Source organism: Melanotaenia boesemani, chromosome 11 (assembly GCF_017639745.1).
Source record: "Melanotaenia boesemani isolate fMelBoe1 chromosome 11, fMelBoe1.pri, whole genome shotgun sequence".
Classification (NCBI taxonomy): Eukaryota; Metazoa; Chordata; class Actinopteri; order Atheriniformes; family Melanotaeniidae; genus Melanotaenia; species Melanotaenia boesemani.
Genome location: NC_055692.1, coordinates 14,345,978 through 14,373,460, shown reverse-complemented (window position 1 = coordinate 14,373,460; position 27,483 = coordinate 14,345,978). Strand labels below are relative to the sequence as shown.

General features: G+C 38.5%; 2 protein-coding genes across 3 annotated transcripts; one reads left to right on the top strand and one right to left on the bottom strand.

Moving 5' to 3' along the window:
• Positions 1-1,303: 1,303 nt before the first annotated feature.
• htr1aa (5-hydroxytryptamine (serotonin) receptor 1A a) lies at positions 1,304-3,291 on the bottom strand. Its single transcript, XM_041998403.1, has one exon. It carries the CDS (start codon positions 3,046-3,048, stop codon positions 1,765-1,767), a length of 1,284 nt encoding a protein of 427 aa, XP_041854337.1. The 5' UTR covers positions 3,049-3,291; the 3' UTR covers positions 1,304-1,764.
• A 13,948-nt stretch (positions 3,292-17,239) lies between these two features.
• rgs7bpa (regulator of G protein signaling 7 binding protein a) lies at positions 17,240-26,529 on the top strand. 2 transcript variants are annotated; one of them, XM_041998308.1, is made up of 6 exons: positions 17,240-18,183; positions 19,143-19,309; positions 22,945-23,075; positions 23,452-23,593; positions 25,238-25,308; positions 25,463-26,529. In XM_041998308.1, exons 1-6 carry the CDS (start codon positions 18,034-18,036, stop codon positions 25,552-25,554), a joined length of 753 nt encoding a protein of 250 aa, XP_041854242.1. In that variant the 5' UTR covers positions 17,240-18,033; the 3' UTR covers positions 25,555-26,529. The 2 variants fall into 2 exon arrangements, with proteins under 2 accessions (XP_041854242.1, XP_041854243.1); XM_041998309.1 differs by lacking the exon at positions 17,240-18,183 and adding an exon at positions 18,219-18,694.
• Positions 26,530-27,483: the final 954 nt, after the last annotated feature.

The following is a 27,483-nucleotide window of genomic DNA, read 5'->3' as shown; positions in this document are numbered from 1 at the left end:
TTGCTTGTGAAGGGTTTGTACATCTGAAAGATAAATAACAGAATTTGTTAACTTATGTACTCACAGTTTAATGTAGCTACCCTTTAGAGGCCCATCAGTCATTCATTAATGCACCTAATACACATTCTTTCAAAAACACTGATGATCGACTTTGATGAAATTACCTACTTGGAAGTTACAGAGGATCATCATGTATATAAACCTTTTGGTTGTTTTCTTAAAGAGGTAAAATGTTAGGAGAAGGGATGGATGAGGGCTGGCAAAAAAAAAAAAAAAAAAAAAAAAAAAAGATCATTCTTTTTAGGATTAAGGTAGCTGCTGTAAAGTCAAACTAAACCCACTGGAACACCACCTCTACAAGAACACCCATGTCTCCATTAATCAATTCAGAGTACTCAAACAAGTTTGAATTTTAAAATAAAAAAAAAACACACTTGCCAGAATATAATTGTATACCACATTGTCATACTCTGTCTCACATTACTGTGTGTCCTCAGTCAACAGCCTGCCTGCCACTCCAACCAACCCACAATGCTTTGGGCCTGAAATGTTGCCACGACAACAGGCCACATAGCCACCCATCTTGTGCAGCATGGGGCTTCTTCCTGAAAGTTGTTTTCCTGTTTCCTCTTTCAGTGTCTGACAGTCTATATCTCTACATCGCCTGTAAGTGGATTTGTGTCTTGGATATATGTGAAAGATGAGACAAGTTACTTAGCTATACAGTGAAGAGATTGCCTGCAACTATGACCTATTTTTCTTAATAACCAGCTACATTTAGTCATTTTGCACATGGATGCTAAATTTAGAACAGATTTCCTTGATGTTAATGATATCTTTAGGAAGCGTGGCAGTGCAAAGGAGAGTGTTTTACTCTGCAAATTATTTCTTTTCTACAGGAGTCTTTAAGTTTGTTGAAGCTTATGGCATTCTAAAGAAGACAATCAGGAAGTCGAAAACAGATAAATGGAACAGGAAAGGCCTGAACAAGCAGAGAGAAAAATAGATTATTTTTTCAGCAAAATAGAGTCCATTTTTAAAATTCAACATGAAAGTAGAATTGATAGAGAGACAGTCAGTTTCATTTGATGTCTGTTAAGTAAAAGGCCTCAGTGACACCATGCTGATAACTTTGCAATCCCTCAGCAGTACCAGGGCGCCCTTCAGTTAAATTTGAGCAAAGTTTTGCTGTTTTTTTTTTTTTTTTTTTTTTTTTTTTTTTAATGCTAGACAAAGCAGAAAATAATTAAATCCTCATCTCGTGATGATAGCCCTCAGTATAGGCCCTGGTACTTACTTGACTAACAGTTTTTTTTTTTTTTTTGTTTGTTTGTTTTTTTTTTTTTTTAACAAAAATCGACTCAGATTTCTTATTGGCTGACTGATTGCTTTTATTGTTCCAGTGCTACAAAGCGCATGGCGTAAAACGGAAATCCGCGTGCCTCATAATAAAATTCATGGAATCAGCACAAGACACGTCTTGCATGGCATTACAACGATGGTTGTCGTCGTTTATATGCTATATAGTGGCTACAACAATGAAGGAAAAATGAGCTTTTACACTGAAAATGGAAGTTTTTGCCTTGTTTGTTCAATCGTTAGTTTAATATTTTTTTTCACGACCCTCGAACACACACCTTCAAGGGATTGTCCCTGAATGAGTCCATGACTTTTTTGACTGTTCTCTGCAGTCATTGGCCATTTCCTTCTGTCCGATTAATTGCTGCACATTTATAAATAAACGCAAATGTTATCACTGTGTGGTTACGGTCTGTGGAATTTGCATTTTAAAATTTTCTTGAAAGCACTTTGGAAATCTTTGTTGAAGTAGGCATATATGATGGGGTTCAGGAGAGAATTGGAATAACCAAGCCAGTTTATAACTGCTCCCAGCCAGTCGGGCATATAGCAGCTTTCTGCACAGAAAGGCAGTACCAGTGCGACGATAAAAAAGGGCAGCCAGCAGAAGATGAAAGTTCCCATGATGATCCCGAGAGTTTTCACTGTTTTACGTTCCCTGGACAGCGCTAGCTTTCTCTTTGCCCCCGAGTTCTTTTCATTTATGTTCTCATAGCCAGCTGAGGATGACTGAGGAGTGTTGGGCAAAGGCAAGTGCGTCTTGGAGCTGCTGATAACTTCTATGATCTCCAGTGACTCCCCCTCGTCTCCATGCTTTACCGCACCGTTTACGCACGGAGAGTTTGTCTTAGACTCGTCACAGCGTTTCCAACCTTTGCCACGAGTTTCTCCGTTGGTCTTCTTGTGAAAGATGGCCGGAGACACGGCCAAGCACTTGTCTGAAACTTTTGCTGTCTCGGTTTTCCTCACTGTCTTTCGAATTCGAAACCGAGCAGCCTTAAATATTCGTCCGTAAAGGACTAACATGAGGATAAGAGGGATATAAAAAGCTCCAAACGTGGAGTAGATTGTGTAACCTGGATCTTGGCTGATCATACAGGCGTCGGGGTTTGCCCTGTCTTCGGCACTTCTCCACCCTAACATTGGGGGGATGGAGATGGAAAAACCAATAAGCCAAGTTGCGCAAATCAAGAGCGCAGCTCGCCTCGGTGTTCGTTTATTTACATAGTCAATGGGGTCTGTAATGGCCCAGTACCTGTCCAAGGCAATTGCGCACAGATGCAGGATGGAGGATGTGCAACACAGTACATCCAGAGAGATGAATAAGTCACATATCTCCTGACCCAAAGTCCACTTGTTTAAAACCTGGTAGAGGGCTGCCATCGGCAAAACCAGCACCGATACCATCAGGTCTGTCACGGCCAAGGATCCAATCAGGTAGTTTGCCACATTCTGGAGAGATCGTTCCAGGGCGATGGCTGCCACGACGCACGCATTGCCAAATATGGAGCAGAGAATTAGGGCCCCCAGGAGCAGAGAGGTGATAATCTGGTAACTCAGTACTAGATCTGAAAGAGACCCAGAACTCGTGCTATTCTCGCCACCGATCCAATCGGCAATAACGTCCATTCCTTCAGGATACCCGCTGGTCGCATTGCTGCTGTTGTTGCTTCTTGTTATAAAATCCATAACGCCACCACACTCAGAGCGAAACTTTTAGAAAGCAGTAGGGGGTAACGAAATTGGGTAAAAACTGAGCGCGAGGCAGTCAGCTGCTTAGACTGCAACCACTGCTGCGGTGCGTTTTGCCGGGTCCATCGCAGTTAAGGCGTTCGTGCTGTGGCTCTCAGGACGCATGACGCAGGCGTGTTTGTGGGTGTGCACGAGAAGGTTTGTGCATGTTGCTGTCCATGAGTGTCGACAGCCGGGTGCGCTCACTGGTACTGCGAATAATCTGAGCTTGGTGACGCTGTGAATGCATTTATACCAAGAGCTTTGGGTACGTCAAACTGGGAGGAGGTCACCCTGGAGTTCTGTGCCTTTGCTCTCCCTGTTGCTCCGTTTTTCAGCGTAGACAGCCGACGAGGTTGCTCAACTCATTTTCCTCTCCTTTAATTTACTTTTAGAACTCGCTGACTGTAGAAACATAGTTATTGCTATTTAACCCAAATCTAAGGAACCGCTGTTTGAACGACGTTGAGCGGAATTTTTAACCGTCGATCAAGACAGAATTATTTTTCTAAAAAATAATATTTTAATTACAACGTCCTCTATATTTAGCTCATTTGAGGCAGGCGTTGTTTTAAAGTAAAGAAGCTTAAATTGGAGCATGGAAACTTTTTTACAGCGTGACAGGAGCTGAATTGTATCTTGAGTTGAGATGGAAAAGACAAATTGACCACAATGCTGAGAGCAAAATTTAAGGACCAAGGACAGTTGCTCGATGGTTGAAAAGGAATGTTGCTGCCATCTGCTGTTCGCAGTGCATATTGAACCAATTTGTGTGCTGTTCTAGAGCGTTTTCAGGAGCGGTTAGGCTTCCCTATTATGGAGAGCTTTTTTTTTTTTTTTTTTTTTTTTACCCATAAATAGATAAATTAACAAATAAACAATGCAATTACACATACATTCCATCAAATAAATTAACATGCCAATTAAATAAATTAATAGTTTACTGTTTTATTTAATTATACTTTTATTGATTTAGTGGGACAGCAAAAATTTAAATTTAATGTAATACTTGAATCTGTTTATACAAAATCAGTTTCACATGAACAGAAATATCATTATTAAATATATGTGTTCAATAAAAAAACAAATAAATAAACAAATTTAATTTAATTTTTAATTTAATAATTAAAAAAAACAACATAAGTGTAATTAAAATCAAAAGTTAATCATTAATTTATTTGTTTAATTATGAATTAAACAGCTCTCCATATCTAAGGGGGACAGCACTGGTGTTTATGAGAGAGGATGGAAGACCAGGTTTTTTCATGCCTCTCTGGCATCTCCTGCGCTTCCTGCTTTTTCTCAGTTTCTCCTCCCTCTATACCTGCAGCTGTGCTTAACGTATTATTTCAGACCATAGCATAAATCATTGTTTCTCCAGTCACTCTTCTGCCTTTGTCAACATTACTCTTTTGTTATATAAACCTTTGTTTTTGCCTGCAGATCAGCTACATGGAGTCATGACAGAAAGGACTGGACAACAAATAGACTTTGTTAATCTACCTGGAATGCCCCAGCTCCAGTCTCCAGTGCCTCGCTCTGCTTCTCAGGCTTCTACTGTACCATACACCAGTGGATTGCAGTTGATACGAGGAAGCTTTTGAGGAGATGCATCTGGCCACAAAGGCCTTTTATGATTGTATGGGATCTTGCACTATATTGGATCAGATAGCAGCAGCTAAGGAAATCATCAACACTTTAACTGCAAAACCCTGTACCTCGGCCTTCCAGATGTGCCTGAGGTGTTGACTGAGGCTATATAAGGCTTTAATACTTTATTTGAGGCCTGTGTCGTCTCTGGCACCCAGCTCCTGTCCAACACTTCATGGTCCCATGCTGGCAACCAGCTCCTGTCAAGCAATATTCCAGCACCCACTTTCACACACCTTGGCCCACATCGCCAACACTGCCCCCCAAGCCTTGATCCTGTTCCTTTTTCTGCATGGGGTCCAGCAAGGGACATCATGTTCTCTTGAGCTGCTGTTTCTGTGGGGATCCCAGGATGTGACACTCCTCCGTCTCCTGTGGTTCCTGTTTCTGAGGGATTCCCTGGATGGGACGCTCCTCTGCCTTGTCTGGTTCCTGTTTCCTAGGGGGTCCCGGAAAAGGAGGCTCCTCATCCACCTTCTCAAGTTCCTGTCTCTGAGTGGGTCCCAGAAAGGGACAGTCTTCCTTTGCCTTTTTGAGTTCCTGTTTTCGAGGGGGTCCTGGAAATGGACACTCCACCTTTTTGAGTTCCTATCTCTGAGGGGGTCCCGGAAAAGATGTTCTTCCTCTTGAGTTCCTGTTTTTGAGGGGATCCGCAAGCAGGACGGTCCTTCGCCTTTGGTTCCTGTGCCCAAGGGCTTTCCCAAGTGGCACGCTTCTGCTTCGCCTCTGGTTCCTGAGTGGGATGCTCCTCCTTCACCTCTGGCTCCAGTTCCTGCATCTATGTGGGGCCTGCTGGACTCATCTACATCAGTTCCAGTTTAAGTTGACCATACAACTGCAGCGTTCCTACCTTATTGGTCGCTCTGGAGTGTCCTGCCCTGCCTATTTGGCCTCCGGGTCATTCTCCAGACATCTAGCTCCTGTCTGCCCAGCCTCCCAGCCACTCTCCAGGGATCCGGTTTCTAAGCTACTGTGTTTTGTTCTGATCCCACTCCAGCTATCTGTATTTTTGGACTTTGCTTTTGTCAACATTACTTTTTTGTTAAATAAACCTCTGCTTTTGCATGAAGATCATCCTTTGAGTTCTTCCTCTGTGTAGTCATGACAGGTTTCCCTGTTTGTCTTTGATTTTTGTATGAATTATGTCATTTTGTGGTTTGCAGGGAACGGGGTGTAGAGGAGATTGAGGATCAGTTTTACTCAAAATAAAAAATGAAAGTGAAGGTTATTTTTTCAAAGAAATTGTATCCATAAGGACAAAAGTGTGGAGAATTTTATCTGTGCAAGTGTGTCATTGAGGATGTTAGTTTCAGCTTATGATCAATCCCTTTACAGAATAAACATGTTTAAAATAAGTCTTGTTCATATTTTTTTTTTCCACAGTGTGTGTGATGCTCCCATGACTGAACATCAAGATGTGCTAGGGCAAAATCTTTCTCATTCAAATCCTCCAAGGTGAGGCAAAAGACTCCTTAAATTTATAGAAAATTACTGTTGTAGTTATCTCCACACATATAATGACAAAACTTCTTCCTTGGATTTTCAACACAATCTGACCCCGACTAGTCCTTATTCAGAAACAATGTCTCTACAAAGTACCATTGAAGGAATGATGCTTTGTCCTCAGATACATTTAAATTTTCAATTAGTTTAAAATGATTTACTTTTATGTACACAGAAAGACTTGCAGAGTGATGCACCAGTGGAAACAAAACAAACCATATGATTTATCACAACATGTAATGATTAATGGAGAAAATTGTTCTTCTTTGACAACTACATGCACACACAAATGTCCTCACACTAATCTCTTTGTGTTCTGCTTATCAACTGGAGAAAAAGCTGACTCTGTGGTATTGGATGACAGAAAAAAAAGTGGCTCTGGCTTTTTCACCTCATTTTGGTGAGTTGGTACTGCATAGTGGTGTATTTTCTATAGGTCTCACAGGACAATGGTGAGGCCATGAACAGCGCACCTATTGTAATGGGGCTCGCCGTGGGGACTTTGTCTGTGTCAACAGTGTGGAATGCCCCAGGGGGCTCACAGAGGCAGGGTAGGCCAGGCCAGTGAGCTGGACTGCTCACCTCCTCTCAACTGGAACACTCCCTCTAGCTCTTAGAAAAGGGGGTTGGGGAGAGAGAAAGCTTGAATCTATATATCCAGAAGAAGAGGGAGACAGAAAGAAGGCTGGAGGTTGGAGATCGGGTGGAAGGCCACGTTAGTTGTTTGAAGCTACACCCAATGTGATGTACTGGTGATTGAGGGGCTTTAAAGTGCCATCATGAGCTCCCATAAGGGAGTGTCTGTAGTAAATGGCCCAAGCAGAGCTGGAGATGGTGGAAATGGGGATACTGGTGAAGAAAATGGGCACAATCAGAATCTCACTCTGTGCTCTAAGGCAGTCAGACCCATACCAAGGAATACAGATCCAGTCGCAGAGGGAAGGTCAACCAATGTGGAGCAGCTGGTGAGACCTGCCCTGCCTGGGAGGAAAGTATACAGAAAGACCATCACTGAGGACAACAGAGGAAGGTGCAGAGAAGGAAACCAAGAAAGAGATGAGGAGAAACTAAAAAATAGACACAGAGAAAGAGGAACAGTAAGGCAGAGAAGGATGGACAGAACTGATGGAAATGAAGCACAGGTCCGGCAAGGAAGAGGAAGTAATGAAAGTTCATCCAGCAGTAACTCTGACGTCCAGTTCAACAGGATTTTAGAAGCTGGAGAAGGATCAAACAGCTCACAGAGGGGACTCACATGTCCTGGACCTCAGGGAATTGGCTTCACTCAAACTATCATTTCCAGTTTAAACTCTCAGTCTACTCGACCGGCTATCCAAACCAGATCCATTCCTCTGTCACCGCGGAGACTTTCAACCAGGCGGGCAGTAGGAGACTTGCATCGCCATTCATTTGGTTCATCTAGAGATTCAGATCAGTTCTGGATGGAGGTAAGAACGAGGGCGGCATCTGGTCGATTATCACAAAACCATCGAAGCCAGACGCACATCCCACCTCTCAACCCCTCAGAGCCAGAAGAGGAAGAAGCAGAGAATGAGGAAAATGTGGAAGATGACGAGGAAGAAGGCAACGGAGTGCTGGAAGTGATGAGTCAAGCCATGACCTCAGCAGTGGTTCCACCTTGTATTTCTTTTGGGGAAAGGAGGATGAGTAAAAGAGAGAAGAACAGGATTAAAAGTCTGAGAAGGAGGCAGAGGAGACGTGAAAAATGGAGACAAAGTCAACAGCAGGAGAGCAGACAGGTGAATCACACTGTGGATGTTTAAATCACTGTTTATTTAGCAAATTCTTCAAGAGGACCAAAGAAGTCAGTGGATAATTAAAATGTATATTCATATTTAATGCTCAACAAGAAGGAAAAACTCTTCACTAGTACACTTTTTTACTCATTGGTTGGGTTCAGATAACCTTACCTCATCAAAAGAAAATTTCATGATTTAGGCTAAAATCCATCTTTTTTTTTACCATCTGACCACCACTTCCATAGATGCTGTTTCATTGGTTGCCTTGGTTACATGTAAACATACTATTTTGGCAAAACCTTTAGTTTCTGATTGTTTTTAGAGAGTAAAACCACTTGGATCAGGTTAGAAAACATGTCATACATTTTATATGCAATTGCTTTCACAACCACTACATGTTGCATGTTGTTCTTTCAAGGTCAAATCTGTATACATGAACACATTTTAGGGAGCATAGTCTCATTCATACAATGTAATGCCTTTAGTAACTGTTGACATTTTGTGTTATTTTTATGTAGACACTGAAAACAGGGAGCAATGGGGAAATAATAAAAAAACAAAAAACAATGACCTGTAGGGAATCTGTGGACACAACAAACTCCAGTGATACCCTGAGATTTACATCCAAGTGCCTTAGCTTTAAATAACCTGACTGAGCCACTTAGATTTTAAATGAAAGCTTAACACAAAACTAAGGTGAAAGCTGCAGAACACTGCAAAATAAGACATAACACCGCAATGCCCCCACTTCCCACTTTATGTATTTATAGAAGTTCATGTGATATGGCACCGTGTGTTTATGTGTCTGTGTTTGTGTGTGTGTGTGTAAGTTCATTTCATCCAGATTTTGACACTTGACAGTCATATCAGCACCCAGCTCATTTCAATAGCCATTGTGTGCATAGTTTAAAGTGGGGTTACATCTGAATTAGTTGCATGATGACGCCTGGGCAGAGAGCCCTTCAAAACCGACCAGACAAAAGAACAGATCCAGCTTTGATTGCTTGCTGCGAATCTGCAGTCATGCTGGCTGACTGAAATTATTCAGACTGTTGTGTTATAGAAAGCTGAATAGAATTAGTTGATTTGAGACTCATAATATCAGTGTCCTAATTCAAGGCCCCCTGCTGACATCATTATTTAAGTAAAGACATTCCCTTTGCTTGCTCAGTGGGGTGTTTCAGGCCTTATGTAAATACTTAATACCAAAAACATGAGACTCTAGTGTGGTGAGTTGCATTTTTACTAGTAGAGAATCCATGCAGAGAAGAAGGAAAAAATATGAAAATGTAATGCTTGTGAATATTAAAAGATATCAGAAAAATTGAATTTCTTGCATTAATAAGGAAGGTGTTTTATGGTAATAGCCATGTGAACTTTATGAGACAGCCAGGCATGCCACATCACTCTGTTGCTTTGAGATATGCTAAGCATACTGCATACCGCTAAGCACACTTTACTTGGGAGTTGTATTGATCTCCTCAAGTAACTTTCCGAGAGAAAAAAAACTTATTTATCACATTAGATATTGCTTTAAATTGATTTATTCAGTGGACTCTGAATGAGCTTGCCTGCTCATTTATCATTATCAAGCCTTCTATTCAAATGTATTTGGGTAAAGATTACAAACTGGGAGAAAATCAGTTCAACCACAACTTTTATTAGGCTTTAATCACCACTGCAGTGTTTGTACTTGTAGCCCAAAATAGCTTCACCCATATTCTTACAGATTTTTCTGGCCTGGAACTTTCTAGATTTCAACATTAGCTTAGAATAGAGACACTATATAAAATATTTTGGGCTATATTATAGCTTCTATAACTCATCCTCTTTTAGATTAGTTAGAATGTTTTCCATTGCAATGACACTTTCCACTTGGTTACATATTCCATATTTGTAAGATATCACCTCCTGGAAGGTAATTTCCAATCCATATGGAATATGTAACCGAGTGAAGAGAGATTACAGTGTAAGGTACAGCATCCCCTCTATAAAGAAAAAAAAAAGTTTTACAAGACGTCTTTACCTTGTAAACTGTTGTCACATTTCACTGCTTACATTGCCCAAGTATTTTTTCCCAAACTAAATGTAAATAAGTCTTGTCAGTTTCAGGGCAAGGTCAATGCAACACAGCCAAGACAGACCAGATGAATGTCAACCACTGCAGTCCATTAATTTTATCATATTTGCAGAAGTGCCAGTTGTAGTCATGTGTAGTTTTGTTAGTTTTTTTTTTTTTCATCTTCAAAGATTCAAAGACTTTTACTGTCAATTCACCATATGTCAAAACATACAGAAGAATTGATATGCTGTTCTCTCTCACCATAAAAAATTACATAACAAGGACACGTGAAAATGATTTAAAAGGCACACATGAAGGAAGATAATAAAAAATAACAAACTAAATAAAAATTAAATTAAAAGTATGCCATCTGCAAACTTAATTATGTGGTTGGTGGTGTACCTGAGCACACAGTCATGAGTCAGCTGGGTAAAGAGCAAGGGGCTGAGCACATATCCTTGGGGGGTTCCCGTGCTCAGTGTGATGGTCCTGGATGTGTTGTTTCCAGCCCAGACATTTTGTGGTCTCGCTGCTAAGAAGTCTAGAATCCAGTTACAGAGGGAGGTGTTAAATCCCAATTGATCCATTCAGCTGCTGGGGGATGATTGTGTTAAATGCTGAACAGAAATCCAGAAACAGCATTCACACATATGAGTCTTTGGAGTCCAGCTGGGTGGAGAGTGGCTGAGATGGCATCTTCAGTGGATCGGTTGGTCCTGTATACAAACTGGAATGGGCCATGGCAGAGGGGTGTATGTTAATGTCATGGACTGGTAGTCATTGTAGCCGGATGGGTACCAGTTCTTTGGTATCAAAATTACTGTGGTGGTCTTGAAGCACTTAGGGAAAACTGCTTGGCTCAGAGAGGTGTTAAAGATGTCTGTTAGGACATCCTTGAGCTCCTCAGCACTGTCCCTAAAACCAGACTATTTATGTTGTCCGGTCCTGTTGCCTTGCATAGGTTGACCTTAGAAAGGGTATTCTTCACGCTGGCTGGGGACAGACACAGAACCTGATCGTGTGGGGGAGGTGATATGATCTGTGATTGTGGGAGGTGATGTGATTCCATCTGTTCAAATTCCTATTTTACAGAAGCTGATGTAGTTTTTATGACTATTTGAAGTTTTTCAGAAAAACAGAAGTGAAAGAACTAGAATTAGTACCAGTTTGAGCACTGTTTTTCCTGGATAATTATCCAGTAGCTCTTAGTAGAGTGTTTTACATATCCATGTAACCATTTACCATTATAACCAAGACAAAGCTGCTATGTTACAGTGCATGTTGAGAGCCATAATAATGCGAGATATATGGGCCCAGTGTTCTCTCTTCTGTGTTAATGACACACCTTGGGAGAGTGAGCTGATGCTACAGGGAAGTCCATGGAGCTCCCCCTGGTGATAAAGTGGTAATTACTCTGGAAACACCCCGAGGCTGTTTTTCCCCCTCAAACAGTGAAGCTCTGGACACAAATTCCTTGAGGGTCTGCTGACACAAGTCTGAGGAAGAGGTGGGGGACTTGAGAAGGCTCAGGTATATCCTCTTACATTAGTTATAGCTGGGATTTGGAAATAGGAAGATGAGTGTGGATTCAGGGCCAGAGAGAGAGGAAAAATCGATTGACTAGAGGGAAGACAAGAGTTTGAGAAGGAATGAACATTGACGTGTTGGGATGAAAGATATATAAGAATATGGAAAATGTTGAAAAATAGAAAAAGAGAAAATGAAAGACTCTTTTAAAGGGCTCAACAGAATATCTTTATCATGTAAAAATGTGTCTGCATGTTTCATATTAAATCGGACAATACAAGTGGTACATCCTGAGATAGACCAATTTCCCTCTTTTCTGTATAAGTAAAAGAGGCTAAATCCAGGGTCAAGTTATTTTCTCTAACAAAAAAATGTTTATGCTTTACAGTAAGAAGTGGAGAGACATGTCATTCTCCCTGAACTCACACCTGACACCCTCATGTACTCACACATATTAACATGCTGTATTCATGGGCATCATAGAGGCTTACACTCATCAAAAAGGCTGAGAGAAAAAGAATCTCAAGAGAACTGCAAAAGAAGATGCATTCCCATATGTTTATCCTCTGCAAAACAATGTATTAAATTTGATGATCATGTCTTTCTAGTTAACATCTCCTGCTGTGGATGAGAGGTCAGGATCCTTGATAGCTCTCTTTGATACTTTTACCTGATGCAAAACACCCATGTAAAAAGAGAAGAAAAGATGAGACAGCAATGAAAAATGTTTAATTTTAAATTTTATCCTAGTTGCCCATTTTGGCTTTAATAATTTTACTTCTAATCCAAAGTTTAAGAAAAGAGCTATAAAACAGCAGCATGCTTTCAAATAAACACGTGCATGTTTAAATATTTAAATATATTTGCAACAGCAGTAGGACAAGAAAATATGTTCACTCACATATGCTTGGCTGGTAATATACTGTAGCTTTCAAACTCCAGCTGCTTGATTCTTAAATGTTTTAAGGCTTTTTAACACTTTTGCCTTTTTCCATGCTCAGAGTTCAACAGGAAACCCAACCACGAGCAGCAGCAGCACCAGCAGCAGCAGCAGCAGCAGTAGCAGTGAGGATGATGAGGCCCTGAGCACCAGGGACAGAGATGGTTTCATCTGCGCTGTGTGCTTGGATGTCTACTTCAATCCTTACATGTGTCATCCCTGCAGCCACATCTTTTGCGAACCCTGTCTGAGGACGCTTGCTAAGAACAGCCCCACTAATACCCCCTGCCCCCTGTGCAGAACAATCATTACACATGTCTTCTTCCAAAAGGGTGAGATAATGGCCCAAAACCATCAAGTTAATACAATAATTATGGTAATGCAAAAGAGACTGTGAAATCAGTGCAAGCATATTAAGGTAATGAAAAAACAGACTGATGTGTGTTTCAGCTAAATCAGTAGGGCTTCATGTGTTAGTTGTAACAGCGATTACATCTGAGCTGCACATTGTTCAGGGGGCCCAGCTGCAGATGCCCTGTAGGGAACAGGACAGACCTTTAGTTCAGCTCACACCAGATGAGTCACTGAGGCTAAGAAAGCAAAATCAAAACATAGGGAAAACTTTTTTGTTTTGCTTTCTAATGAAAAAGTGAGTGGTTTTGATGGACTGTGCACTGTGATGCAGGACAAAAAGATGCTTTTTTTCCACAGGTGAAAAATAAAACCCCAACACTGTAGCATTTACACAAATGTAGTATGTAATGAACAATTATCATATATGTTTATGCACATGAATTTCTTGCGTATTAACAAATGTCTTCAATGTAATCTCATGATGACTGCACAATGATTACATATAATGTAGTCAGATTCGGACAAAGCTATGAATAAGTAATGAACTTCCTTGGCCTACTTCTTTATGCAAAGCGTGAGCTGTAGGGATGGTATCGTTAAGAGGACTGGGAAAATCTTGTGAATGATTAGATGACAAGATTCAGTTCTTGTGTTGATAACCAAAGCCAAGGTCACACTAAAACTGTAGGAGGAGGGCATTAGGTTGCTGGTGATGCAACATCTGCCGTTTTTTAAAACACTGGACAAATCAAGCATTATCTAAACATGGGATCGAGAAGTGGATAAGTGTATGAAATGTTGACTTTGGCTAATCTAAAGTTTATCTCTTTTCATCATTCCAGAGCTAAATCAGACAGCGAGGACATTCTTCCCAAAGGAATACCTCTCCCGGAAGCAAAGCTTTCAGAAAGCAAATTGTGCAAAATGGCCTCTGCCAAGCAGCAGAAAACTCTTCCGCATCTTTGGAGGCAAGTTTTTAATTATATGGGCTCTGTAGTTAGGCAAAATGCCAGCAGCTGAGACTATGCATGTAGACTGAAGCATAGAATATTTAATTGCGTTTCTCTTGTGTCTTGTAACACAAAACTTTGACATTTTTAATGGTTTGAGCAGCATATTAAACACTATATGTTAAAGTTGGTACAAACAAGTAAATTCTACTATCTTTTACTTAAAAATTGAACTGTTCCTCAAAAGTTAGCTTGATGTTTTATTATTAGGATAGCATACATTTAAATTTATTCTGATCACTTAAGTCCTAATTACAGACAAACCAAACCATTTACAAAACACAGAAATTGTTTAAGATGTCTTCTTCTGTCACATCAGTATACAGTTTTACAATCTTTTCTAAGACTGAGGCAGTTATTATTTTAAAGTTCATTTTCAAGATATATAAAAAAAAGCCTATAAAATTCCTCTGAAACCCTGCAAAGGACCTTTGTGCCTTCAACAGTAGCTAGCCATTTTGAGTCCATTGTACATGAATTCCACAGATGCAGAAACCTCAGGGATTTCATAAAATCAGCATAGAAAATGCTATTTTATCGAAAACCATGAAAAACATTAAATGACTCATTTATGTTTATACCAGGCTTCCAGAGGCAGTCCAGTCCTATTGGTAGACGGCAGTTCCCTCATGGAGGAGGCTACCGCATGGACACTATGGACTTTGAAGATGACTCTCGAGGTTGGAGGTTTGATATGGACATGGTCATCATCTACATCTACTCGGTCAACTGGGTTATCGGCTTCTTCATATTCTGCTTCCTTTGCTATCTCTTCTTTCCTTCTTTTTGAAAATTCTGGTTACTATTATGAGGCGGCACACAAACAGGAAATGTTTAAGACTGATGAGGTTAAAGCTGGGATTTGAAGGTTATTCACATGTATCATGGAAAAAAAATACAAAAAAAAAAACATAGGGTTTAGAGTTTAGTGAGGAGCCAGTGAGGGAATTTGAAGCACGTGGGATGGTGTTATAGAGGCAAAACAGCTGTGTGGCAGCTTGTTGTCTTTCATTAATAAGTAATTGAAATGGGAAATGGTGTAGATGGATGTTTTGAGTTATTATTATTCTTTATTTATTTATTTTCTAATATCAGATTCCACATGATGCACTTGTAGTGTGGGTTGTGCAAAATGGCCCTTTCCTGTTTGAAAGAATATAATCGGTCCTAGGTTGAAAAGTTTTACTTTCGACACAATCCTGTTATCATTTAAATTAATGGGGAAGCAACTGGAACGCTCCAATGTTTCTGTTTCGCTTGACTGTCTGACTGATTAAATATAATTTTTCACCTTAATTTTGAATGGTTTAAAATCATCTTTCTAGCCTCTGAATTACAGTTTCACAACACAAACTCTACACTATATAGAACATCTTGCTGGATTTACTTTTATTTATTTATTTATTTATTTTAAATATTGTATTTTCTTTGTTCTCAGGCTTCCACTGGAGGAAATAAATCTGTGATTTTATCAAATCATTGTATTTTTCATAAGATAAAGATTTGTTTTACATTTTGGGGACAAACTCATGTATCTAAGTGAAAGAAGAAAAAAACCCATTTACTTTTTTTAGTGCTTCTCCAACAAGAATCACGACTATTGTGTACATAGTGCACATATGTGCACATATACAGTATCTTTTAAAAAGCAACTATTTTCCTCCTTGTTTATAATTATCAACTTATTAAACATCTCAGTAAACATATTTTTCTTTTTCTTTACTTGAAATAATAACTTTTAAAAGTAGATCAAATCAACTATGCAATCAATTAGAAATAATTTATGTCTATTTCATTATTCATTCATGTTTTTGACTCTGTTGTCAGCCATTTACAAAATTGAAAAAGGAAACATATGACATTTAAGTAAAAAAAATAAAAGTTCAATAAGCCATGCTTGTTATTATTATTTGTTTTCTTGTTAAATTTATCAAATAAAAAAAATTGTATAAGTTGGCTGGCTGGGGTGACCCTTAGACATTGTTGTAATTATGATTAAAGTGGCATTGCTGGGCAACATCCCTTGATGCACTCTGCACTTTTCTCTCTTTATTTTTTAAGATCTATGTTTTGTTTTTGTTTGTTTTTTTTTTGTTTGTTTTCTTTTGTTTTCTTTTGTTTTTTTGTTTTTTTTAAGGCATACTTTTCATTGACTTATGATTCTCTTTTTCTTTCTCAGTGGGTATCCCTGGCTTACATGACGGTGCTTGTTGTCCTCATAGTCCGGAGGACCAAACAAAAGATTCAATGCAAGCCATTGTTTTCAACTTTTTAATGAAGTGACTTTATATGAATACAATTATAATACATAGGAAAAAAATGTTTATACTAAATATGATTTAATTGGATAACTATTGGATTACAGTTAAATTGATTGAATTAGATCATTATTGGAATGGACCAAACAGTATCTTTAAAATGTCTTGACATAACTTCTGATGTGAACTGGCATGATGCAAATGCAAATAAAACTGAACTGAATTGCAGTTTAATGGGAATTGAACATGTTTCTCAGTTACATGTAGGTTGAAACAAGTTATTTAATAGAGCAATTAAAAAGTAATTAGTGATGAACATATGTGCAGTAGGTTCAAACTTTTTGGGCACAAGTTTTTTGGGCACAAGGCAAAACTGATATTTTTATTTGTTTGTAAAAGCTAAACATGCATGGACACCTATCATAATTTATTTTTAAAGTTTTCTTGTTCCATTTAAAAGTCAATAGTAGTGCAGCTTTAGGTTAAAGCACTCACTGAATTCTCCTTCTAATTTATTCAGAATGTCGACCATATAGTTCTCTACAAGGAAGGATAAATAGCCACTAAAAGCCAGCAACAAATTTAGGCACATTTAACAGCATAAGACTGTAAATGTTGAAGGAGTCTATTTCCTTTGTGATGTTATCATAGACAATAAATGATTACATTTACTGATTGTATAGCTCACTGCACAGTTTACTTGACTGTGTGTGTGCACTTATTATGTTGTTATGACGCTGCCAGCTTCTACTATGAGGGCAAAAGTAAATCCAGATTTATAAATCATTATAATTTAATATGATCACTTTATATAATTGTAGGGTTTGACTCAAGGGTATACTTACAGTAAGCCAGGTAACAAACTTGATACTATAATATGCGCCAATTCGGTGCAAAAGTTTAAACTGACCCACTTCAGTCCTTCCTGGAATATTAAATTCGTCTTTACTGTTCTTCTACACAGGCGGAGACAAAGTGACTAGTAGGCCAATCTTAATTTCACACCTACAGGAGTTTATACAGCCTGCGGCTCAGGGCGGGGGTCTGAGTTGATGGGCTCTATTAGTATTCGCGTCCCTCGGGTGCGCAGTGTTGCCAGCCATAGAGCCACGTCAGGCCTGTAGCAACTGCTCGTCTTCTACTGCCTCTCCAAGGTTAGAGACAGGCCCGCCTAACTGGCTGGAAACACTCAGAGGAAAAGACACTGGGAGCCGGGCTGAAACAGCGATGCCCGGAATTAAGTTTTTTTGAGCGTTCACATTTTTCTCCGGAACAGAAGCTCAAAGTGTCGGCGGCGAAATTGTCAGCGTGGACACTGACAGCGTTATTTCGTCTCTATAGGAGGTTGTGCGGCTAAGAAAAGATCGTTATCGCCCGGTGCTTGATGGAAACGCGCAATCATAAAAAATGGTTGCATCTGGAGGACATCCGTGAATGCGATCGTTTCCTTTTGACATCGGTGCGTCAGAAAAGACACCTCAGTAAGCTGGTCTTCTGGTTGGGTGTGAAGTGTCTATTGTGCACCGTGGTCCTGGTGGAGTGAAGGTGACTTGAGCCCCGTCGCAGTCGAGGCAATGCGGAGAGGAGCCACAGGCGCTCATCCGGTACCTTTCCTGCGCCCCCAGGCTCGTCTGGAAGAATATCTGCTCCTTCTCTCACATTAAAGGGAAGGGACGTGAGAAATAGAGCTATAAGAGTAATCGAGGTTCAACCCAGTCTGTAGTTAGCGAAGGTGAACTGAGTCTAAAAACGCAGGAGAGAATAAGGTGAACAGTAAGGTGCAGGGCGGTGGAAGCAGGAGGGGAGTAAGTGGTGGAGTTTGGGGGGATCCGACTAAATCGTTCTGTCTTAGGGCTGTTTTTGTGGTGGATGTGTATGCATGAGTTCTGCATCGAATGGGCGCAAAAACCGCCCCAGATCCGCCGGGAACATCTTCCAGATCGGCAAGCCACCTTACAGAGACCCACAGAGGAGGGAGAGCACCGAAAGTACCCGCAAAGCTCAGCGCGCCGTGGCCGACTGCAGAATGGTAGGTCTGCGGAACGTCAATGCCTGCATGGTGCCTCTTACAGAGTACTATTATCTGGTCATTTCTCTGTTCTCGGACAATGTGCTATCCCGTGCATACAGCATGCAAAGGGGGCAGCTGTTGATAAATGAAAAAAAAAGACTGTACCCCAGTCTGGCAGCCTAAAAATAGCTGTTTGCATTTGCATTGCTTTGTCGGCAGTGAAGCCAAACAGAACACCTCAGCGTGCAGATTGACTGTGTGATTTGCATATAGAGTGTGCAAAGCTGCTGGTAATTTGAGCTGATTTAAAAAGTGCCTGGATTTGAAAACCTATCTATGGATGGGTTCGTGATCATGATTTATTTTCACAATGCAGACAAAAAGCCTGCTTTTCCCCGTTTAATTTCTTTTTATACCTTTCATACATCAGTGATCGTCATAGAGCCTTGCTGTTCGTTTACAGGACTACAGCAGGATGCCATGCAGAAGTTGCACAAAACGAGCAAAATGTTTTTGCTTCAAGCTCAAGGTTTGATCTGTGCAAACAACAAAAATTTAGAATAACTAAATCCCAATCATCTTATCAATCAGTCGTGCCGTATCTCTTTGCTGGCTGTTGTCATGGCGCTGCTTCACTTTATGTTCAGTCACGTTTCTCTTAGACATCAGCGAGATTTTGTGGCTGTATGTGTGCAAGGTTGCAATTTTTTTTTTTTTTTTTTTGGCTGTACCGAAACACACCACCATGTGCCGGCACATGGCACATAATTTATTTTTTTGGGGGGCGCAAAGTGTTGGTCAGCATTTCTTGTTCTTCTTCTCTGACGCGGTGTGAACTCAGGCTAATGATGACGACTTTTTTACTGCACTGATCAGATTAGAGCAAGAAATCATGTTCAAACAAGTTATTTGTCACATTTATGTGGTTCAACCTTGATTAAAGAATTACTTATTTTTATGATTTTATTGTAACACAGATCGTTCAAGAATTCAACACACTTGTGGCTCTGTACCGTGAACTGGTCATCTCCATCGGCGAAATAACAGTCGACTGTCCTTCCTTACGGGCGGAAATGCTTAAGACCCGAACTAAAGGCTGCGAAATGGCGAGAGCTGCACACCAGAGTCTCTCCTTGATATCGGGGTGAGTCGACACAGACTCTGTCCATCGTACTGAAAGTGGTTGTAAAATGTTATCTATGACTCTGAGCGTGAAACAACCCCCCCAGCAAATGGGGGTGGGGCATCACTTCAGCGCCTGAAGTTATAAAGTATCTCATTTGACCAAAATAAAGCTCTAATTTGCATAAACATTTAAAATTTTAGGCTCATGCAAGCCCTTTACACACACACATATACACACACACACACACACATATATATATACACACACACACACACACATATATATATATATATACATATATATATATGTATATATATATATATATATATATAACCCTGAGTTTGAAGTAGGGGAAGCTTGTGAGAAAATGGAACATGAGATCAGCTTTTAAAACTGACATCTCTAATTTGCAAGCAGAAGGCTATAACAGGAAGCAATCACAACAGCCTTCTGTAACTGATCACTTCCATTTAACTGTGCCTAATGCACAAGGTGGAGTGGAATTGGGATGCTTCCCAGGACCAATTTCCTAGACATTAGTATCAGTAATGTGAAGTCAATTAATTTTTCTTTTATGCTTTTTAGTATGATTTTAAAGTGGTTCTGTGTCTGTGTGTGTATTTTATGGGTTGTATCTTTTATTGTTAGTTGAACATTTAGAGGTTTTTTTTGTTTGTTTGTGTGTTTTGTAAAATTTTATAAGCATTCAAATATTTTGTGGGTTTATGATGACCATGATAAAACAGTCAATGCAAAACGGCTCAGTTTCGTGTTGGTTCTTTGTTAGCTTAATCAGAGCTATTTTTTTCTTGAAGTTAGAGGAATAGATAGATTTAGAAACCTGAAATACTGTTGACTTGGCTAACACCAACCTCTCTGCATTGGTGCCAGTGGAAGAAGGGCAAAGCGAAGCTTGGGAGTTGAAGATCCTCTGTGAAGTTAAGATGCCAGCTGACTTGGCATCCTTAAACTTACTGGGAAAAAAAAGTTAGGAAGATTGTAGCCAGTGGTGAGAAAGATATGGGGGATTTTTGCTGTGCAAGATGTGCTTGCTGTGCTTGCTAAAGCCAGACACTATTACAAAAGTAACAACCTTAGGCTTACTGTAGCATTATAGTTCATATCTTGCCTTGTGATTGGCGTACACATAAAAATTCTGGCTCAATTAACATTCAGCTTTAAACAATGTATATTTTTCTATGCATGTTACTTGCATAACTATTTTTTTCATTGACTCTATGGCAGATTTATTTTATATTTGTACAATAAATTTAGCCAGTAAACTGGTTTGTTGTCTGTGTACTCTCGGATTGCTCTATGAATCATACAATTCATATATTATGTAAACATATGTTATGAATTAACCCTTTAAATACATACTTTTTTTCCAAAATATGGCTTATGATTGCATAGATATAATTATTATGATCATGCACCAACTAGTATAGTTCTGAACTTGCTTCCTCTGAACAATGATGGCACAGCAGCTTTAGAGGGAACATCCCACTGATAACAGCGTTAACATTATTCTAAAAAAACAGATAGCACATATTCTAAATTTCCTTCCACAAAAGTCATTTTCAGTTGTTTCCTAAAGATGGAGCTTGAATTAAAGAGATCATTTCACTTACATAAACTAAAAAGAGTGTCTTATGGCTCTGGTGATGCAGGAATCCTTTGATGAATGTGCTCTAAGAAGTGCTGTTTGTATTAGTGATAGTGTGCTTCAGCAGAAGTGCAGTAGAAGGTAGCATTGTCACATTACAAGGATGATATGGAAGAGAAGGTTGCTGCTGGAAGATAGAAATTCAGTAGCATAATCTGTGTGAGAAATGTTTGTACCAAGTGCAAGTTTCACACCTTGCAGTTTTCTCTATAATATCACACCTGCTAAATATCACTTGCTAGCATCCCATTTAACCTCAAATATATTTGGTTGCAAAGCTAAAACTCTGTTAAGTTTAATGAATGCTAGTGATAATTTCTGTTCACAAAAAAACACAGAAATCTGATTTTATTTTATGTTACACTGTCTTTAGTATATTTTTTTATGTATTGTCAAACAGCTGAATGCTGATGAACACCTGTGTATGCTGCTAGTAAAATCTAGCACAACGAATGAAAATCTATCCAGCAGTCTAAATGTTTTTGTTTGTTTGTTGTTTGTTTGTTTGTTTCTAGGATGAAAGTAAATAAACAGGAACAAGAAGTACAATAAATTATTCATTAATGCAAACTTAATAACCTTTTAATGGCATCAGCTGCACCAAAGCGTTTGAACACCCAAATAGTTCAAACTTAACTCAAGCTGGAAATTTAAGGGTTATCATCAAACATATTTAAAGGCAAAATTAAAATAGCTTTGCTTACCACTCACACCATGTTAGAACTGATTTCTATTTAAAGTTAAGAGTACTTTCATTTTTAAACTGGGCTCACTTTAATATTTAATTTGGTGACTAAGTTACTCCATATGGTATCTATGAATTGTTGCGCAATCATCTTAGATTCATTTCAGTTAAATAGAAAATATCTATACAGCTTTATTCATATATTTAGATTTTTTATTAAATTTACATGAGGAATTGTTCTGCTTTCCTGGAAGCCCAAAATCATAGAGTGGAAACGACTATGAACTTAAGTGTAACAGAAATGCAGATTTAATAGCCTATAAATGAAGAAAAGAATGAACTAATATTGCTTTACCAATGTACACTGCATGATTTCATGTATCAAACCATCATGTGCCATCAATTAGAAAATCATGACTTAATTTTATTATTTGTACCCTCAAAATGTTAGCATTAGCTGATCAGCAATGCTAGGAGTCAACACTTGAAATCTTTACTGTCAAGGTCCTGTAAAACAATATCATCCCACATGATAAACATGATCTCATCTGTGTACATGTATATAAAGTATGTGTATATGAAGTTTTTTTTGTAGTTGTTTGTTTTTTTTTTTTTTTTTTTTTTTTTTTTTTTTGCTTTTTTTTCACCAGAAATGCAGAGAAATGCTTTTCAGAAGTATTCATCTTCTTTGGTATTTTTTGTATTTTGCTGCCTTACAAGCTAAAATTAAGATGGATTTTGGTGAGAGCATATCATTTGTCCAACACAGCATGAAAAACAACAAGACTTTAATATTTTCCTTCAGAAAGAACAAGTGTTGCTTTAGAATTATGGTTAGAGATATTGTTATGCTGGAAGATGAATTTCCATCCTAATCTCAGTTGGATGAAAGATTTAAAAGTTTTCTCAAAATTTTGCCTGGCTTTAGCACCATCCATCATTCCTTCACTTCTGACATTATTATGTTTTAATTACATCACTTTGTATATATAAAGATATCATCTGCACAATTTGCCATGTTTATTGGCTCCGTTCTTACAGTAACCCAGACACTGGCTATAGAGTGGCACTTTGTTTTTTTGCAACTTCCAGTTTCTTTTACAAACTCAGATGAAAAGTCTGGGATATGAATTAGAGGAATAAATGAATCTTCTCCAGAAGTATAACAGTTGAATTTAATTTTTAAAATAAAACTACATTTTATTTAATCCATGTCTACAAAGATGATTTACACTTACATTTACAGTTCATCAAGCTCTAGCTAGCCTGTAATCTTGCTTTGTTTTCACTCTGCCATCTCAGGCCAGAGGATGGGGAAATCCACCCTGAGATCTGTAGACTCTTCATCCAGCTGCAGTGCTGTCTGGAGATGTACATCACAGAGATGCTGAAATCTGTCTGCTTGCTGGGATCCCTGCAGCTCCACAGGAAAGGTAAACACACAGCTAACCCTTCTGGGTAGTTGATAGACTGCATGCCTAGTTTCTTTTAAAATAACTAGGTGAAAAGGATCAGGCAAGTACTTCTGTTCTAAAGACAATCACAATACTTGAGAATATTTCACTATATATGTAAAGCAAGAATGCCATTTAATTTATAATCAGACAACCACCTGCAACTTTATCATCATTATAATAATATTGTTCTTATCTTTATTAATAAACATGAATACTTATGTTAGCATAAGCTATTACCTTTGAAACCTGAAATGTTTATGGAGTCTGAAATCTGCAGCCTTTTTTTCATTTTCTGATATTTTATCATCTATTTAAGTGATGCATGGTTACGGGTGCTCTCTCTGTGCTTTAGGTAAAGATTCATGTGGCCCTCCTGGCGTTGACAGCAAGACTGAAGACTCAGACATCCCCATCCTGGAAGACACCTCTTCCTCCCCCACCGATTGTCCTCAGCTCTGCTGGCTAGTGGCTACTGACATAGAAAACATAGAAAAGTAGGTGGAAAAAAAATATCCCAAGGGAAAAACATCTTATAAAAGAGTTTTTATGTAAACATTAATCCGTATTCCATTTATCCATCCTAAATATAGCAAATTTATTCAATAAAGTTTGAGATTTTGTTACAAAAATTAGACAAATTCATCTGTCTATATACTTGTTATACAGTAGTTTGTGTGTCTACAAGTATTCGTCATAATGACCAGACACAGTGGTTCTTGAAAGTTTGTGAAGCCTATTGAATTTTCTATGTAGCTGCATCATGTAACCCAAAGCATCCAAGTTACAAGTCCTAAAATGAAGAAAACCCTGTTAAACAACTGCTGATGAAAAACTGTTTAGTGGATTCCAAAGAAATATAACTTATCTGTAAAACATGGTGGTAGGAGTAGCATAGTTTGGGTCTGTATTGCTGGATGAGGACCAGGCCATTTATTATTTTTGGCAGAACAATAACTTCTGAAGTAAAGCAGTGAATTCTAAAGAAATATGCCACATTTGTCTGGGAACTGAATCTCAAGAGGACATTGGTCATGCAGTAAGACAGCAACCCTAAACAAGTTGCTTTACCTGAGAACTTTTTAAAAGAAACCAAGTTCCTGTTTTTAAATGGCCTGAAAAAGTCCTGATCTGACTGCAGCTGTTCAGAAAAAATAACTAAGTGTTTCAAGCTGATATGCAGAATTAATCAACAGTTACGAGGAATACACTACCTGATCAAAAAATAAAAAAGTTTCCATCTGGATTGAACTAAACAAATAAGTACGAGCCTCCTAATGGATCATTGTTGGATGGGCGATAATCTTTCAGCTGGTAACAAGTTACTGATGCAACGAATAGCTTCTAATCCTGTGGTCGTGGTAAAGATGTTAGTCTGTTGAAGAAGGATCATATTATTGGCAAGCAGAGAAAACATCTAAGGAGATTGCAGAAACTACTAAAATAGGGTTACGAACTGTCCAACGCATTATTAAAAACTGGAAGGAAAGTGGGGAACCATCGTCTTCCAGGAAGAAATGTGGCTGGTAAAAATCCTGAATGATTAAACATTTGGTGAATTCAAATTGAAGACAAACAACAATAGAACTCAGGACTGTGTTTAAACATGAAAGTAAGAGCAAGCTCTGGATGGAAATAAATCTTGTGACATTGCAGAGGCTTATCTTAGTGCCACAGCAAATGTGTGCTGTAATCAAAACTAAAAGTGGTCCAACAAATTATTAGTGCGTGACCTTTTTTGTTCTTTTTTGGTGGCAACTTTTTCTTTTTTTTTTTTTTCCAGGCAGTGTATTTGATGCAGCTATTTGGTGCACAAGGTGTGTTTAAGTGTGGGAACGTTTAAACCATGCATGTGATACTTGAGAACTGGAACTGAATTTAGATTCTAACCAGGAAATTTAAAAAAGCTTAAAAACTTTCAAGAAACACTGTATACTTGTCTACACTGTCTACTGTTACAAGTTAGGGACATGCATTATTTTGGAAACAAATCAAAGTCACTGCTGATCGGCAGTTTATGTGAGTTTGTTGAAATTTCTTGTGATGCAATAAAAATCCAACTGTGTGCATATGTCTGTGTGTTCATCTAAGAATTTAGTTACACTTAAGTTACACAAACTAAATCCCATGATTGTTTGCAGGGATATGAGAGAGATGAAGAACCTTCTCAGTAAACTCAGGGAGACAATGCCTTTACCGCTGAAGAACCAAGGTAAGAAAATAACTAAATACATAATAAGTCCAAAGAGCAGTGGCATTTGGATAATGGGTTGTTCATAATTGAAAAGAAAACAAAAATAGAATCACAATTAAAACTTTTATAATGATATGCAATCACTGTGGGACCCCTATGTTTTTCTGCCCAGATGACAGCAGCTTGCTGAACCTGACTCCCTACCTACTTGTCCGACAGAGGAAGAGGCGGTTCTTTGGGCTCTGTTGCCTGGTAACCAGCTAAGAGCCCCACCTATATGTAGGAGGCGGCAACAAAGACACCATTACCCACTGTCTGTCACCACTTGTGTCTACCACCAACCTATTACTGCCATTTTAAAATAAATAGTCTCTTTCTCTTCTTTTTTTTTTCAAAGGCTGCCCATTTTATAATTTTATTTTTTAATACCAAGAAAAAATTGTAACTGCAAGGGAATGAAACAACTCATGAACATATATTTTAAGAAAGTTTTGCAAAAGCTTCTCCCTTTTTTGGTAAATTAAGTCAGATATCTGCTTGTCCAGTGTGCAAAGAGAATAAGAGACCATCCAACATAATGTCAATGTTCAATTACTTCCACATCCAGAGTGAATGAAATGATGATTCATGTTTAAAAAAGGGAATTTAAATGTCTGTTTTGTCAGAAACAATGTGATATCTTAATGAAGAGATGCCATTTGAGAGTGTGAGGAAGGTACTTGCAAAGACAGAGTGAAACCTTTGTTTGTCAAAAGCGATACAAGTTTGTTCAGAAGAAGTCTTTTGTGTATTCCAGTCTCTGTTTTCCGTTTCTTGTTGTTTTTCCTCTTAATGTACTTAATTTAGTCTTCCATAAACCAAGAACCTGTATCCAACTTAAACTTTCCACTTTCATAATGGAATATATGATACAATAGCCTACTCAAAAGAAAACTTCTTTGCACACAATATCTATCTATAAAATGAGACATTAGACTTGTATATACACATAATCTTTACGCAATGCTCTGAATTATTTTTAAAGATGGAGGCGTCTAGTAAAGAATGTTGGTCCGTGTTGGTATACCATGTGGGAAGAATCTTGTCCTGACTGAGACAGTTATGCAGGCAGAGGGCAGGTAATATGGGTATTGCTTATAAAAGATAGTTATCAATGTTTATGGAAGGATGAAGATACAGTAGTCAAAGCTGTAATAGGTCGTTTTACATTGTTAATAAAACTTTTGTTATTGAAACCAATTAGCTGGTGTCTGTGCTTGTCTTGGGTGTAGTTGACTAAAACGCCCACTTGGTGGAGACAAAGAATCAAAGGAGAATAATGTGACATTCAGATAAAAACTAGTTGTTGGACTGATTTAGTGAAACATTTGCTCTTTAGGCTTTTGGGTGATGAGACAATCAATAAATTAGGCTAATTTTAATATAGCATTACATTCCAAGACAATTGCTCTTTCAGGGTTTACTCATATAGTTATGAGAAGTTGGCAGAGTTGCTTTTGTAAATTTTCTATAACCCCCCAAAATGCTCCTGTAGTATGAAAACCAAGAGCAGCCATGTTTTAAAGGATTTTTAAATAACATTATCTCGAGATACTAAATGAATTATCTTGAAGTCAACTATCTCAGTATCCAAAGACATCATAGCAAGATAGTATGACAATAATTTATGTCCCAATCAATTAAATTGGCTGATAATCACTCACTTTTGAGCTTTCTGTGATCAGTTTGTGATTTCCAGGAAACAAAACTTATCTTGGGATAACCAGTATGTAGTTATCTAGAAAACAAAAAGTTGATTTTTCAAGATAATGAGAAAAAAATCTGTTTTTCACAAAAAAAGGACTTTGAGATCTTAAGATAACAGAATAAATAACTTGTGATCTTGAGATAACAGCATGTAAAATAAATAATTTCAGGCATTGCTGCTCTCAGCTTCCTGTGTGCATTTAAAATAATTATCAATATAAACTAGGTCAGTGGTTCCCGGCCTGGGGTCTCTGACCATTTTAAAATTAAGGTCGTGTCCACAAAGAGATGAATTGAAGTCTATCCACTTAAGTTTTTTATCACTTGGTTGTTTCATTCTTATAGAACAAGCATTCTGGGACCTGAAAGCACAGACTTTTGAAATCAGGTCGCGAAGTGAATAAATGGGGGTGGTGATCAAAATCATTTGTTGTCCATGTTCTAAGT